This window comes from Taudactylus pleione, unplaced genomic scaffold (assembly GCF_031769625.1).
Source record: "Taudactylus pleione unplaced genomic scaffold, aTauple2 ptg000278l, whole genome shotgun sequence".
Taxonomy (NCBI): Eukaryota; Metazoa; Chordata; class Amphibia; order Anura; family Myobatrachidae; genus Taudactylus; species Taudactylus pleione.
This window is the reverse complement of record NW_028284680.1, coordinates 204,355-222,339: the sequence shown is the minus strand read 5'-3', so window position 1 is coordinate 222,339 and position 17,985 is coordinate 204,355. Positions and strand designations below refer to the sequence as shown.

The following is a 17,985-nucleotide window of genomic DNA, read 5'->3' as shown; positions in this document are numbered from 1 at the left end:
AGGGTGTAATAGATGTGTATTATGGTCATGTACAGCGGTCAGGACATGTTGGGGGTGTAGTGTCCTATCTCTGTATACAGTGTAATAGATGTGTATTATGATCATGTACAGCGGTCAGGACATGTTGGTGATGTAGGCCCCTATGTCTGTATACAGTGTAATAGATGTGTATTATGGTCATGTACAGCGGTCAGGACATGTTGGGGGTGTAGTGTCCTATATCTGTATACAGTGTAATAGATGTGTATTATGATCATGTACAGTGGTCAGGACATGTTGGGAGTGTAGTGTCCTATGTCTGTATAGAGTGTAATAGATGTGTATTATGGTCATGTACAGCGGTCAGGACATGTTGGGGGTGTAGTGTCCTATGTCTGTATACAGTGTGTAATAGATGTGTATTATGATTATGTACAGCGGTCAGGACATGTTGGGGGTGTAGTGTCTTATGTCTGTATACAGTGTAATAGATGTGTATTATGGTCATGTACAGCGGTCAGGACATGTTGGGGTGTAGTGTCCTATGTCTGTATATAGTGTAATAGATGTACAGTATTATGGGCATGTACAGTGGTCAGGACATGTTGGGGGTGTAGTGTCCTATGTCTGTATACGGTGTAATAGATGTGTATTATGGTCATGTACAGCGGTCAGGACATCTTGGGGGTGTAGTGTCCTATGTCTGTATATAGTGTAATAGATGTGTATTATGGTCATGTACAGTGGTCAGGTCATGTTGGGGGTGTAGTGTCCTATGTCTGTATACAGTGTAATAGATGTGTATTATGGTCATGTACAGCGGTCAGGTCATGTCGGGGATGTAGTGTCCTATGTCTGTATACAGTGTAATAGATATGTATTATTGTCATGTACAGTGGTCAGGACATGTTGGGGGGTGTAGTGTTCTATGTCTGTATAGTGTAATAGATGTATTATGATCATGTACAGTGGTCAGGACATGTTGGGGGTGTAGTGTCCTATGTCTGTATACAGTGTAATAGATGTGTATTATGGTCATGTACAGCGGTCAGGACATGTTGGGGGTGTAGTGTCCTATATCTGTATACAGTGTAATAGATGTGTATTATGATCATGTACAGTGGTCAGGACATGTTGGGAGTGTAGTGTCCTATGTCTGTATAGAGTGTAATAGATGTGTATTATGGTCATGTACAGCGGTCAGGACATGTTGGGGGTGTAGTGTCCTATGTCTGTATACAGTGTAATAGATGTGTATTATGATTATGTACAGTGGTCAGGACATGTTGGGGGTGTAGTGTCCTATATCTGTATACAGTGTAATAGATGTGTATTATGATCATGTACAGTGGTCAGGACATGTTGGGGGTGTAGTGTCCTATGTCTGTATACAATGTAATAGATGTGTATTATGATCATGTACAGCGGTCAGGACATGTTGGGGGTGTAGTGTCCTATGTCTGTATATAGTGTAATAGATGTGTATTATGGTCATGTACAGTGGTCAGGACATGTTGGGGGTGTAGTGTCCTATGTCTGTATACAGTGTAATAGATGTGTAGAATGATCATGTACAGTGGTCAGGTCATGTTGGGGGTGTAGTGTCCTATGTCTGTATACAGTGTGTAATAGATGTGTATTATGCTCATGTACAGTGGTCAGGACATGTTGGGGGTGTAGTGTCCCATGTCTGTATAAACAGTGTAATAGATGTGCATTATGATCATGTACAGCGGTCATGTCATGTTGGGGGTGTAGTGTCCTATGTCTGTATACAGTGTTAATAGATGTGTATTATAATTATGTACAGCGGTCATGTCATGTTGGGGGTGTAGTGTCCTATGTCTGTATAGGGTGTAATAGATGTGTATTATGGTCATGTACAGCGGTCAGGACATGTTGGGGGTGTAGTGTCCTATGTCTGTATACCATTTGTTAATAGATTTGTATTATGGTCATGTACAGCGGTCAGGACATGTTGGGGGTCTAGTGTCCTATCTCTGTATACAGTGTAATAGATGTGTATTATGGTCATGTACAGCGGTCAGGACATGTTGGGGGTGTAGTGTCCTATGTCTGTATATAGTGTAATAGATGTGTATTATGATCATGTACAGTGGTCAGGACATGTTGGGGGGTGTAGTGTCCTATGTCTGTATACAGTGTAATAGATGTGTATTATGGTCATTTACAGTAGTCAGGACATGTTGGGGGGTGTTGTGTCCTATGTCTGTATACAGTGTAATAGATGTGTAGTATGATCATGTACAGTGGTCAGGACATGTTGGGGGTGTAGTGTCCTATGTCTGTATACAGTGTAATAGATGTGTATTATGGTCATTTACAGTAGTCAGGACATGTTGGGGGTGTTTGTGTCCTATGTCTGTATACAGTGTAATAGATGTGTAGTATGATCATGTACAGTGGTCAGGACATGTTGGGGGTGTAGTGTCCTATGTCTGTATACAGTGTAATAGATGGGTATTATGATCATGTACAGCGGTCAGGACATGTTGTGTAGTGTCCTATGTCTGTATACAGTGTAATAGATGTGTTTTATGATCATGTACAGTGGTCAGGTCATGTTGGGGGTGTAGTGTCCTATGTCTGTATACAGTGTAATAGATGTGTATTATGGTCATGTACAGCGGTCAGGACATGTTGGGGGTGTAGTCTCCTATGTCTATATACAGTGTAATAGATGTGTATTATGGTCATGTACAGTGGTCAGGTCATGTTGGGGGTGTAGTGTCCTATGACTGTATACAGTGTAATAGATGTGTAGTATGATCATGTACAGTGTCAGGACATGTTGGGGGTGTAGTGACCTATGTCTGTATACAGTGTAATAGATGTGTATTATGGTCATGTACAGCGGTCAGGTCATGTTGGGGGTGTAGTGTCCTATGTCTGTATACAGTGTAATAGATGTGTAATATGGTCATGTACAGTGGTCAGGACATGTTGGGGGTGTAGTGTCCTATGTCGGTATACAGTGTAATAGATGTGTATTATGGTCATGTACAGCAGTCAGGACATGTTGGGGGTGTAGTGTCCTATGTCTGTATACAGTGTGTAATAGATGTGTATTATGGTCATGTACAGCGGTCAGGACATGTTGGGGGTGTAGTCTCCTATGTCTGTATATAGTGTAATAGATGTGTATTATGGTCATGTACAGTGGTCAGGTCATGTTGGGGGTGTAGTGTCCTATGTCTGTATACAGTGTAATAGATGTGTATTATGGTCATGTACAGCGGTCAGGTCATGTTGGGGATGTAGTGTCCTATGTCTGTATACAGTGTAATAGATGTACAGTATTATGGGCATGTACAGTGGTCAGGTCATGTTTGGGGTGTAGTGTCCTATGTCTGTATACGGTGTAATAGATGTGTATTATGGTCATGTACAGCGGTCAGGACATGTTGGGGGTGTAGTGTCCTATGTCTGTATACAGTGTAATAGATGTGCATTATGATCATGTACAGCGGTCATGTCATGTTGGGGGTGTAGTGTCCTATGTCTGTATACAGTGTAATAGATGTGTATTATAATTATGTACAGCGGTCATGTCATGTTGGGGGTGTAGTGTCCTATGTCTGTATAGGGTGTAATAGATGTGTATTATGGTCATGTACAGCGGTCAGGACATGTTGGGGGTGTAGTGTCCTATGTCTGTATACAGTGTGTAATAGATGTGTATTATGGTCATGTACAGCGGTCAGGACATGTTGGGGGTGTAGTGTCCTATCTCTGTATACAGTGTAATAGATGTGTATTATGATCATGTACAGCGGTCAGGACATGTTGGGGATGTAGGCCCCTATGTCTGTATACAGTGTAATAGATGTGTATTATGATCATGTACAGCGGTCAGGACATGTTGGGGGTGTAGTATCCTATGTCTGTATACAGTGTAATAGATGTGTATTATGATCATGTACAGCGGTCATGTCATGTTGGGGGTGTAGTGTCCTATGTCTGTATACAGTGTAATAGATGTGCATTATGATCATGTACAGCGGTCATGTCATGTTGGGGGTGTAGTGTCCTATGTCTGTATACAGTGTAATAGATGTGTATTATAATTATGTACAGCGGTCATGTCATGTTGGGGGTGTAGTGTCCTATGTCTGTATAGGGTGTAATAGATGTGTATTATGGTCATGTACAGCGGTCAGGACATGTTGGGGGTGTAGTGTCCTATATCTGTATACAGTGTAATAGATGTGTATTATGGTCATGTACAGCGGTCAGGACATGTTGGGGGTGTAGTGTCCTATGTCTGTATATAGTGTAATAGATGTGTATTATGATCATGTACAGTGGTCAGGACATGTTGGGGGTGTAGTGTCCTATGTCTGTATACAGTGTAATAGATGTGTATTATGGTCATTTACAGTAGTCAGGACATGTTGGGGGTGTTGTGTCCTATGTCTGTATACAGTGTAATAGATGTGTAGGTTGATCATGTACAGTGGTCAGGACATGTTGGGGGTGTAGTGACCTATGTCTGTATACAGTGTAATAGATGTGTTTTATGATCATGTACAGTGGTCAGGTCATGTTTGGGGTGTAGTGTCCTATGTCTGTATACGGTGTAATAGATGTGTATTATGGTCATGTACAGCGGTCAGGACATGTTGGGGGTGTAGTGTCCTATGTCTGTATACAGTGTAATAGATGTGTATTATGGTCATGTACAGCGGTTAGGACATCTTGGGGGTGTAGTCTCCTATGTCTGTATATAGTGTAATAGATGTGTATTATGGTCATGTACAGCGGTCAGGACATGTTGGGGGTGTAGTGTCCTATGTCTGTATACAGTGTAATAGATGTGTATTATGGTCATGTACAGTGGTCAGGACATGTTGGGGGTGTAGTCTCCTATGTCTGTATATAGTGTAATAGATGTGTATTATGGTCATGTACAGTGGTCAGGTCATGTTGGGGGTGTAGTGTCCTATGTCTGTATACAGTGTAATAGATGTGCATTATGATCATGTACAGCGGTCATGTCATGTTGGGGGTGTAGTGTCCTATGTCTGTATACAGTGTAATAGATGTGTATTATAATTATGTACAGCGGTCATGTCATGTTGGGGGTGTAGTGTCCTATGTCTGTATAGGGTGTAATAGATGTGTATTATGGTCATGTACAGTGGTCAGGTCATGTTGGGGGTGTAGTGTTCTATGTCTGTATACAGTGTAATAGATGTGTATTATGGTCATGTACAGCGGTCAGGACATCTTGGGGGTGTAGTCTCCTATGTCTGTATACAGTGTAATAGATGTGCATTATGATCATGTACAGCGGTCAGGTCATCTTGGGGGTGTAGTGTCCTATGTCTGTATAGGGTGTAATAGATGTGTATTATGGTCATGTACAGCGGTCGGGACATGTTGGGGGTGTAGTGTCCTATGTCTGTATACAGTGTGTAATAGATGTGTATTATGGTCATGTACAGCGGTCAGGACATATTGGGGGTGTAGTGTCCTATGTCTGTATAGAGTGTAATAGATGTGTATTATGGTCATGTACAGCGGTCAGGACATGTTGGGGGTGTAGTGTCCTATGTCTGTATACAGTGTGTAATAGATGTGTATTATGGTCATGTACAGCGGTCAGGACATGTTGGGGTGTAGTGTCCTATGTCTGTAAATAGTGTAATAGATGTGTATTATGATCATGTACAGTGGTCAGGACATGTTGGGGGTGTAGTGTCCTATGTCTGTATACAGTGTAATAGATGTGTATTATGATCATGTACAGCGGTCAGGACATGTTGGGGGTGTAGTGTCCTATGTCGGTATATAGTGTAATAGATGTGTATTATGATCATGTACAGCGGTCAGGACATGTTGGGGATGTAGGCCCCTATGTCTGCATACAGTGTAATAGATGTGTATTATGGTCATGTACAGCGGTCAGGACATGTTGGGGGTGTAGTGTCCTATGTCTGTATATAGTGTAATAGATGTGTATTATGATCATGTACAGCGGTCAGGACATGTTGGGGGTGTAGTGTCCTATGTCTGTATACAGTGTAATAGATGTGTATTATGATCATGTACAGTGGTCAGGACATGTTGGGGGTGTAGTGTCCTATGTCGGTATACACTGTAATAGATGTGTATTATGATCATGTACAGCGGTCAGGACATGTTGGGGGTGTAGTGTCCTATGTCTGTATACAGTGTAATAGATGTGTATTATGGTCATGTACAGTGGTCAGGACATGTTGGGGGTGTAGTGTCCTATGTCTGTATACAGTGTAATAGATGTGTATTATGGTCATGTACAGCGGTCATGTCATGTTGGGGGTGTAGTGTCCTATGTCTGTATACAGTGTAATAGATGTGTATTATAATCATGTAAAGCGGTCATGTCATGTTGGGGGTGTAGTGTCCTATGTCTGTATAGGGTGTAATAGATGTGTATTATGGTCATGTACAGCGGTCAGGACATGTTGGGGGTGTAGTGTCCTATGTCTGTATACAGTGTGTAATAGATGTGTATTATGGTCATGTACAGCGGTCAGGACATGTTGGGGGTGTAGTGTCCTATGTCTGTATACAGTGTAATAGATGTGTATTATGGTCATGTACAGCGGTCAGGACATGTTGGGGGTGTAGTGTCCTATGTCTGTATACAGTGTAATAGATGTGTATTATGATCATGTACAGCGGTCAGGACATGTTGGGGGTGTAGTGCCCTATGTCTGTATACAGTGTAATAGATGTGTATTATGGTCATGTACAGCTATCAGGACATGTTGGGAGTGTAGTGCCCTATGTCTGTATACAGTGTAATAGATGTGTATTATGGTCATGTACAGCTATCAGGACATGTTGGGGGTGTAGTGTCCTATGTCTGTATACAGTGTAATAGATGTGTATTATGGTCATGTACAGCGGTCAGGACATGTTGGGGGTGTAGTGTCCTATGTCTGTATACAGTGTAATAGATGTGTATTATGGTCATGTACAGTGGTCAGGACATGTTGGGGGTGTAGTGTCCTATGTCTGTATACAGTGTAATAGATGTGTATTATGGTCATGTACAGCGGTCATGTCATGTTGGGGGTGTAGTGTCCTATGTCTGTATACAGTGTAATAGATGTGTATTATAATCATGTACAGCGGTCATGTCATGTTGGGGGTGTAGTGTCCTATGTCTGTATAGGGTGTAATAGATGTGTATTATGGTCATGTACAGCGGTCAGGACATGTTGGGGGTGTAGTGTCCTATGTCTGTATACAGTGTGTAATAGATGTGTATTATGGTCATGTACAGCGGTCAGGACATGTTGGGGGTGTAGTGTCCTATGTCTGTATACAGTGTAATAGATGTGTATTATGGTCATGTACAGCGGTCAGGACATGTTGGGGGTGTAGTGTCCTATGTCTGTATACAGTGTAATAGATGTGTATTATGATCATGTACAGCGGTCAGGACATGTTGGGGGTGTAGTGCCCTATGTCTGTATACAGTGTAATAGATGTGTATTATGGTCATGTACAGCTATCAGGACATGTTGGGGGTGTAGTGTCCTATGTCTGTATACAGTGTAATAGATGTGTATTATGGTCATGTACAGCGGTCAGGACATGTTGGGGGTGTAGTGTCCTATGTCTGTATACAGTGTGTAATAGATGTGTATTATGGTCATGTACAGCGGTCAGGACATATTGGGGGTGTAGTGTCCTATCTCTGTATACAGTGTAATAGATGTGTATTATGATCATGTACAGCGGTCAGGACATGTTGGGGATGTAGTGTCCTATGTCTGTATAGAGTGTAATAGATGTGTATTATGGTCATGTACAGCGGTCAGGACATGTTGGGGTGTAGTGTCCTATGTCTGTATATAGTGTAATAGATGTGTATTATGATCATGTACAGTGGTCAGGACATGTTGGGGGTGTAGTGTCCTATGTCTGTATACAGTGTAATAGATGTGTATTATGATCATGTACAGCGGTCAGGACATGTTGGGGGTGTAGTGTCCTATGTCGGTATATAGTGTAATAGATGTGTATTATGATCATGTACAGCGGTCAGGACATGTTGGGGATGTAGGCCCCTATGTCTGCATACAGTGTAATAGATGTGTATTATGGTCATGTACAGCGGTCAGGACATGTTGGGGGTGTAGTGTCCTATGTCTGTATACAGTGTAATAGATGTGTATTATGATCATGTACAGTGGTCAGGACATGTTGGGGGTGTAGTGTCCTATGTCTGTATAGAGTGTAATAGATGTGTATTATGATCATGTACAGTGGTCAGGACATGTTGGGGATGTAGTGTCCTATGTCGGTATACACTGTAATAGATGTGTATTATGATCATGTACAGTGGTCAGGACATGTTGGGGATGTAGTGTCCTATGTCTGTATACAGTGTAGTAGATGTGTATTATGATCATGTACAGCAGTCAGGACATGTTGGGGGTGTAGTGTCCTATGTCTGTATAGAGTGTAATAGATGTGTATTATGATCATGTACAGCAGTCAGGACATGTTGGGGGTGTAGTGTCCTATGTCTGTATACGGTGTAATAGATGTGTATTATGATGTAGTGTCCTATGTCTGTATACAGTGTAATAGATGTGTATTATGATCATGTACAGCGGTCAGGTCATGTTGGGGGTGTAGTGTCCTATGTCTGTATACAGTGTAATAGATGTGTATTATGATCATGTACAGCGGTCAGGACATGTTGGGGGTGTAGTGTCCTATGTCTGTATAGAGTGTAATAGATGTGTATTATGGTCATGTACAGCGGTCAGGACATGTTGGGGTGTAGTGTCCTATGTCTGTATACAGTGTAATAGATGTGTATTATGGTCATGTACAGTGGTCAGGACATGTTGGGGGTGTAGTGTCCTATGTCTGTATAGAGTGTAATAGATGTGTATTATGATCATGTACAGCAGTCAGGACATGTTGGGGGTGTAGTGTCCTATGTCTGTATACGGTGTAATAGATGTGTATTATGATGTAGTGTCCTATGTCTGTATACAGTGTAATAGATGTGTATTATGATCATGTACAGCGGTCAGGTCATGTTGGGGGTGTAGTGTCCTATGTCTGTATACAGTGTAATAGATGTGTATTATGATCATGTACAGCGGTCAGGACATGTTGGGGTGTAGTGTCCTATGTCTGTATATAGTGTAATAGATGTATATTATGATCATGTACAGCAGTCATGACATGTTGGGGGTGTAGTGTCCTATGTCTGTATACAGTGTAATAGATGTGTATTATGATCATGTACAGCGGTCAGGACATGTTGGGGGTGTAGTGTCCTATGTCTGTATACGGTGTAATAGATGTGTATTATGATCATGTACAGCGGTCAGGACATGTTGGGGGTGTAGTGTCCTATGTCTGTATACGGTGTAATAGATGTGTATTATGATCATGTACAGCGGTCAGGACATGTTGGGGGTGTAGTGTCCTATGTCTGTATACAGTGTAATAGATGTGTATTATGATCATGTACAGCGGTCAGGACATGTTGGGGGTGTAGTGTCCTATGTCTGTATATAGTGTAATAGATGTGTATTATGATCATGTACAGCGGTCAGGACATATTGGGGGTGTAGTGTCCTATGTCTGTATACAGTGTAATAGATGTGTATTATGGTCATGTACAGTGGTCAGGTCATGTTGGGGGTGTAGTGTCCTATGTCTGTATACAGTGTAATAGATGTGTAGTATGGTCATGTACAGCGGTCAGGACATATTGGGGGTGTAGTGTCCTATGTCTGTATACAGTGTAATAGATGTGTATTATGATCATGTACAGCGGTCAGGTCATGTTGGGGGTGTAGTGTCCTATGTCTGTATACAGTGTAATAGATGTGTAGTATGGTCATGTACAGCGGTCAGGACATGTTGGGGGTGTAGTGTCCTATGTCTGTATACAGTGTAATAGATGTGTGTTATGGTCATGTACAGCTATCAGGACATGTTGGGGGTGTAGTGTCCTATGTCTGTATACAGTGTATTAGATGTGTATTATGATCATGTACAGCGGTCAGGACATATTGGGGGTGTAGTGTCCTATGTCTGTATACAATGTAATAGATGTGTATTATGGTCATGTACAGCGGTCAGGACATGTTGGGGGTGTAGTGTCCTATGTCTGTATACAGTGTAATAGATGTGTGTTATGGTCATGTACAGCTATCAGGACATGTTGGGGGTGTAGTGTCCTATGTCTGTATACAGTGTAATAGATGTGTGTTATGATCATGTACAGCGGTCAGGACATGTTGGGGGTGTAGTGTCCTATGTCTGTATATAGTGTAATAGATGTGTATTATGATCATGTACAGCGGTCAGGACATATTGGGGGTGTAGTGTCCTATGTCTGTATACAGTGTAATAGATGTGTAGTATGGTCATGTACAGCGGTCAGGACATATTGGGGGTGTAGTGTCCTATGTCTGTATACAGTGTAATAGATGTGTATTATGATCATGTACAGCGGTCAGGACATGTTGGGGGTGTAGTGTCCTATGTCTGTATATAGTGTAATAGATGTGTATTATGATATTATGATCATGTACAGCGGTCAGGACATATTGGGGGTGTAGTGTCCTATGTCTGTATACAGTGTAATAGATGTGTATTATGATCATGTACAGCGGTCAGGTCATGTTGGGGGTGTAGTGTCCTATGTCTGTATACAGTGTAATAAATGTGTAGTATGGTCATGTACAGCGGTCAGGACATGTTGGGGGTGTAGTGTCCTATGTCTGTATACAGTGTAATAGATGTGTGTTATGGTCATGTACAGCTATCAGGACATGTTGGGGGTGTAGTGTCCTATGTCTGTATACAGTGTATTAGATGTGTATTATGATCATGTACAGCGGTCAGGACATATTGGGGGTGTAGTGTCCTATGTCTGTATACAGTGTAATAGATGTGTATTATGATCATGTACAGCGGTCAGGACATGTTGGGGGTGTAGTGTCCTATGTCTGTATACAGTGTAATAGATGTGTGTTATGGTCATGTACAGCTATCAGGACATGTTGGGGGTGTAGTGTCCTATGTCTGTATACAGTGTATTAGATGTGTATTATGATCATGTACAGCGGTCAGGACATATTGGGGGTGTAGTGTCCTATGTCTGTATACAGTGTAATAGATGTGTATTATGATCATGTACAGCGGTCAGGACATGTTGGGGGTGTAGTGTCCTATGTCTGTATACAGTGTAATAGATGTGTGTTATGGTCATGTACAGCTATCAGGACATGTTGGGGGTGTAGTGTCCTATGTCTGTATATAGTGTAATAGATGTGTATTATGGTCATGTACAGTGGTCAGGTCATGTTGGGGGTGTAGTGTCCTATGTCTGTATACAGTGTAATAGATGTGTATTATGGTCATGTACAGCGGTCAGGTCATGTCGGGGGTGTAGTGTCTTATGTCTGTATACAGTGTAATAGATGTGTGTTATGATCATGTACAGTGGTTAGGACATGTTGGGGGTGTAGTGTCTTATGTCTGTATACAGTGTAATAGATGTGTATTATGATCATGTACAGTGGTCAGGACATGTTGGGGGTGTAGTGTCCTATGTCTGTATACAGTGTAATAGATGTGTGTTATGATCATGTACAGTGGTCAGGACATGTTGGGGGTGTAGTGTCCTATGTCTGTATATAGTGTAATAGATGTGTATTATGTACATGTACAGCGGTCAGGACATGTTGGGGGTGTAGTGTCCTATGTCTGTATACAGTGTAATAGATGTGTATTATGGTCATTTACAGCGGTCAGGACATGTTGGGAGTGTAGTGTCCTATGTCTGTATAGAGTGTAATAGATGTGTATTATGATCATGTACAGCGGTCAGGACATGTTGGGGGTGTAGTGTCTTATGTCTGTATACAGTGTAATAGATGTGTGTTATGATCATGTACAGTGGTCAGGACATGTTGGGGGTGTAGTGTCTTATGTCTGTATACAGTGTAATAGATGTGTATTATGATCATGTACAGTGGTCAGGACATGTTGGGGGTGTAGTGTCCTATGTCTGTATACAGTGTAATAGATGTGTGTTATGATCATGTACAGTGGTCAGGACATGTTGGGGGTGTAGTGTCCTATGTCTGTATATAGTGTAATAGATGTGTATTATGTACATGTACAGCGGTCAGGACATGTTGGGGGTGTAGTGTCCTATGTCTGTATACAGTGTAATAGATGTGTATTATGGTCATTTACAGCGGTCAGGACATGTTGGGAGTGTAGTGTCCTATGTCTGTATACAGTGTAATAGATGTGTATTATGATCATGTACAGTGGTCAGGACATGTTGGGGGTGTAGTGTCCTATGTCTGTATACAGTGTAATAGATGTGTGTTATGATCATGTACAGTGGTCAGGACATGTTGGGGGTGTAGTGTCCTATGTCTGTATATAGTGTAATAGATGTGTATTATGTACATGTACAGCGGTCAGGACATGTTGGGGGTGTAGTGTCCTATGTCTGTATACAGTGTAATAGATGTGTATTATGGTCATTTACAGCGGTCAGGACATGTTGGGAGTGTAGTGTCCTATGTCTGTATACAGTGTAATAGATGTGTGTTATGATCATGTACAGTGGTCAGGACATGTTGGGGGTGTAGTGTCCTATGTCTGTATACAGTGTAATAGATGTGTATTATGTACATGTACAGCGGTCAGGACATGTTGGGGGTGTAGTGTCCTATGTCTGTATAGAGTGTAATAGATGTGTATTATGATCATGTACAGCGGTCAGGACATGTTGGGGGTGTAGTGTCCTATGTCTGTATAGAGTGTAATAGATGTGTATTATGGTCATGTACAGCGGTCAGGACATGTTGGGGGTGTAGTGTCCTATGTCTGTATACAGTGTAATAGATGTGTGTTATGCTCATGTACAGCGGTCAGGACATGTTGGGGGTGTAGTGTCCTATGTCTGTATACAGTGTAATAGATGTGTGTTATGATCATGTACAGTGGTCAGGACATGTTGGGGGTGATGTATACAGTGTAATAGATGTGTATTATCCTATGTCTGTATACAGTGTAATAGATGTATTATGGTCATGTACAGTGGTCAGGTCATGTCGGGGGTGTAGTGTCCTATGTCTGTATACAGTGTAATAGATGTGTATTATGGTCATGTACAGTGGTCAGGACATGTTGGGGGTGTAGTGTCCTATGTCTGTATACAGTGTAATAGATGTGTGTTATGATCATGTACAGTGGTCAGGACATGTTGGGGGTGTAGTGTCCTATGTCTGTATATAGTGTAATAGATGTGTATTATGTACATGTACAGCGGTCAGGACATGTTGGGGGTGTAGTGTCCTATGTCTGTATACAGTGTAATAGATGTGTATTATGGTCATTTACAGCGGTCAGGACATGTTGGGAGTGTAGTGTCCTATGTCTGTATAGAGTGTAATAGATGTGTATTATGATCATGTACAGCGGTCAGGACATGTTGGGGGTGTAGTGTCTTATGTCTGTATACAGTGTAATAGATGTGTGTTATGATCATGTACAGTGGTCAGGACATGTTGGGGGTGTAGTGTCTTATGTCTGTATACAGTGTAATAGATGTGTATTATGATCATGTACAGTGGTCAGGACATGTTGGGGGTGTAGTGTCCTATGTCTGTATACAGTGTAATAGATGTGTGTTATGATCATGTACAGTGGTCAGGACATGTTGGGGGTGTAGTGTCCTATGTCTGTATATAGTGTAATAGATGTGTATTATGTACATGTACAGCGGTCAGGACATGTTGGGGGTGTAGTGTCCTATGTCTGTATACAGTGTAATAGATGTGTATTATGGTCATTTACAGCGGTCAGGACATGTTGGGAGTGTAGTGTCCTATGTCTGTATACAGTGTAATAGATGTGTATTATGATCATGTACAGTGGTCAGGACATGTTGGGGGTGTAGTGTCCTATGTCTGTATACAGTGTAATAGATGTGTGTTATGATCATGTACAGTGGTCAGGACATGTTGGGGGTGTAGTGTCCTATGTCTGTATATAGTGTAATAGATGTGTATTATGTACATGTACAGCGGTCAGGACATGTTGGGGGTGTAGTGTCCTATGTCTGTATACAGTGTAATAGATGTGTATTATGGTCATTTACAGCGGTCAGGACATGTTGGGAGTGTAGTGTCCTATGTCTGTATACAGTGTAATAGATGTGTGTTATGATCATGTACAGTGGTCAGGACATGTTGGGGGTGTAGTGTCCTATGTCTGTATACAGTGTAATAGATGTGTATTATGTACATGTACAGCGGTCAGGACATGTTGGGGGTGTAGTGTCCTATGTCTGTATAGAGTGTAATAGATGTGTATTATGATCATGTACAGCGGTCAGGACATGTTGGGGGTGTAGTGTCCTATGTCTGTATAGAGTGTAATAGATGTGTATTATGGTCATGTACAGCGGTCAGGACATGTTGGGGGTGTAGTGTCCTATGTCTGTATACAGTGTAATAGATGTGTGTTATGCTCATGTACAGCGGTCAGGACATGTTGGGGGTGTAGTGTCCTATGTCTGTATACAGTGTAATAGATGTGTGTTATGATCATGTACAGTGGTCAGGACATGTTGGGGGTGATGTATACAGTGTAATAGATGTGTATTATCCTATGTCTGTATACAGTGTAATAGATGTATTATGGTCATGTACAGTGGTCAGGTCATGTCGGGGGTGTAGTGTCCTATGTCTGTATACAGTGTAATAGATGTGTATTATGGTCATGTACAGTGGTCAGGACATGTTGGGGGTGTAGTGTCCTATGTCTGTATACAGTGTAATAGATGTGTATTATGATCATGTACAGTGGTCAGGACATGTTGGGGGTGTAGTGTCCTATGTCTGTATACAGTGTAATAGATGTGTGTTATGATCATGTACAGTGGTCAGGACATGTTGGGGGTGTAGTGTCCTATGTCTGTATATAGTGTAATAGATGTGTATTATGTACATGTACAGCGGTCAGGACATGTTGGGGGTGTAGTGTCCTATGTCTGTATACAGTGTAATAGATGTGTATTATGGTCATTTACAGCGGTCAGGACATGTTGGGAGTGTAGTGTCCTATGTCTGTATACAGTGTAATAGATGTGTATTATGATCATGTACAGTGGTCAGGACATGTTGGGGGTGTAGTGTCCTATGTCTGTATACAGTGTAATAGATGTGTGTTATGATCATGTACAGTGGTCAGGACATGTTGGGGGTGTAGTGTCCTATGTCTGTATATAGTGTAATAGATGTGTATTATGTACATGTACAGCGGTCAGGACATGTTGGGGGTGTAGTGTCCTATGTCTGTATACAGTGTAATAGATGTGTATTATGGTCATTTACAGCGGTCAGGACATGTTGGGAGTGTAGTGTCCTATGTCTGTATACAGTGTAATAGATGTGTGTTATGATCATGTACAGTGGTCAGGACATGTTGGGGGTGTAGTGTCCTATGTCTGTATACAGTGTAATAGATGTGTATTATGTACATGTACAGCGGTCAGGACATGTTGGGGGTGTAGTGTCCTATGTCTGTATAGAGTGTAATAGATGTGTATTATGATCATGTACAGCGGTCAGGACATGTTGGGGGTGTAGTGTCCTATGTCTGTATAGAGTGTAATAGATGTGTATTATGGTCATGTACAGCGGTCAGGACATGTTGGGGGTGTAGTGTCCTATGTCTGTATACAGTGTAATAGATGTGTGTTATGCTCATGTACAGCGGTCAGGACATGTTGGGGGTGTAGTGTCCTATGTCTGTATACAGTGTAATAGATGTGTGTTATGATCATGTACAGTGGTCAGGACATGTTGGGGGTGATGTATACAGTGTAATAGATGTGTATTATCCTATGTCTGTATACAGTGTAATAGATGTATTATGGTCATGTACAGTGGTCAGGTCATGTCGGGGGTGTAGTGTCCTATGTCTGTATACAGTGTAATAGATATGTATTATGGTCATGTACAGTGGTCAGGACATGTTGGGGGTGTAGTGTCCTATGTCTGTATACAGTGTAATAGATGTGTATTATGGTCATTTACAGCGGTCAGGACATGTTGGGGGTGATGTATACTATGGGTGATATGCTGGACACTGTCCCACTCTCTCTGTAATCCAGTAAAGTTCCTAGATATGTAAAATCCCTGACAATATATCCTTTTTAAGTGTGTTAGTTGTGTTCATTACATTATAGCTGCTTATACTTGAACAGCCTCTTATTATAATATAACATACACTGCTCTGTGTTATTTAGCAGAAATACACTGTTTTTCCTACACTATTGGGAAGAAAACTAATGTGAATTTGTCTCATAGTTTAATAGGTTGGCAGAGACAAGGGACTTGGGGGTCCTGCTTGAAATACGGAGGCGCTGCACAGCCGAAAAGATAAACGCTGCGGAATCTGAGCTGCTTTATCTCCAGCAACCTGACACCACAACGTCTCCTGTCCAGGCCTGGAGTGATGGCCCGGATCCTGCGACCCTCCGTAACTGACTGCTGGCATAGGGAGTATGGCTATAGCTCCTCACCCATTACTGGCTTCTGCGCTTATAACTAGAACAATAATGTTGCTTTCTTAATATATCCAAGGTGGGAGACTATATCCGGCCTTCTAATGAGGACAACTGGATGTGTTACCCACATCAGCCAATCAGCTTCTAGCGATCCTTTTATAGAATGTACTTGAAAGTGACAGTTAGAATCTGATTGGTTGTCATGGCTTAACACCTCCACTTTGTCCTGTTCAGATGGTTTTATCCATCGCCTTTGGCCAGTGTGAATATATCTCTCGACCGGCGTCACTTGCGGATTTATGCTGACGCTAACGGAGCTACAGAAGTTTTCTGACAAGTACAAACATTGCGTCACACTGATGTTATTCTAAGAATGAAACATCCAGGACTCTACGGGGAACAAATACAGCTGTAAAAGGTGCAGAGGGTTGTGTGACTCATACTGTTTTTCCCTGAATCGTGTCTCTCTGAACTGTGTAATACAAGGCTCTTGGCTCGGCTGCATAACCGATCCCTACTCAGATGCCTCTCACGGGGACTCGCACGTTGTACTTTACTTTTGTGCACCACCATAAAGTATTCCGATAAGAGAGGTATTCACAGGCTACTGCCGACTGATCTCACAAACCTGCTCACATGTACGAGCGGATGAAAAACACCACAAACTTGTTCAGACAGGCGGAATATGGCTGCTTTTATTGTTCATTTTATTGGCTTCACAAATCTCTTACAATGTGGCAATATCAGGAAATGTGTAAATAAAAATGTAACATGTTCCAGGAGTTGGAGTTTAACTGTAGAATTATTAATCTCTTACTTTGTATCCTTGCACAGGGTTCGGGGTAGGTGACTGAGGTCGGTAAGTGGGCCTAATGTTCACTTCAGTCCTGTTGCCAACTGGTGTAGCAATTGTTGTATATAGTACAGATGTTGCACCTTTGCCGCTTGTGTGGTAAGTCGCGCCTCGCATGGTGCGAGTCCTGTGCCCGCAAACGCATAGGATTGTATGATGCAAGAGGGCACATCTGTATTTTGGTCGTAGTCCGTTTTCTCTTGTAGTCATTATGAAACCCTAATGGATAACGGTTGTTTCATGATACACTTCGAGCCTCTTAATTACATATCATGAAAGTCCATTTGTTTTATTTTTTTTAATGTACTTTCATCTTAATTTGGAAATGATAAGTTGGAATGTGCAGAATGGGTCCTGCATGACCGCACACAGGGCCTGATTCAGACCCGCTCGCGAGCGCTGAGCGCTCGCAAGTGGGTCGATGTTGCCCAAGTGCGCATGCGCACGACGGATGCGGCTCCGTCGTGCGCATGCGCGAGACCCAAATAACGACGGCCAAGCCGTCATTATGGGTCTCGCACCAAAGGGGGCGTGCTGTCGATGGTGATTGACAACACGC

General features: G+C 42.0%; 1 protein-coding gene across 1 annotated transcript in view; it reads left to right on the top strand.

The window, feature by feature from the left end:
- Positions 1-17,345, top strand: part of LOC148513469 (uncharacterized) — a 466,228-nt gene extending 448,883 nt beyond the window's left edge. Inside the window, exon 94 of the mRNA XM_088481822.1 lies at positions 16,374-17,345. Within this exon, the coding sequence (XP_088337948.1) occupies positions 16,374-16,553 (180 nt within the window). The 3' untranslated portion in view covers positions 16,554-17,345. The remainder of the gene's footprint in view (positions 1-16,373) is intronic.
- Positions 17,346-17,985: the final 640 nt, after the last annotated feature.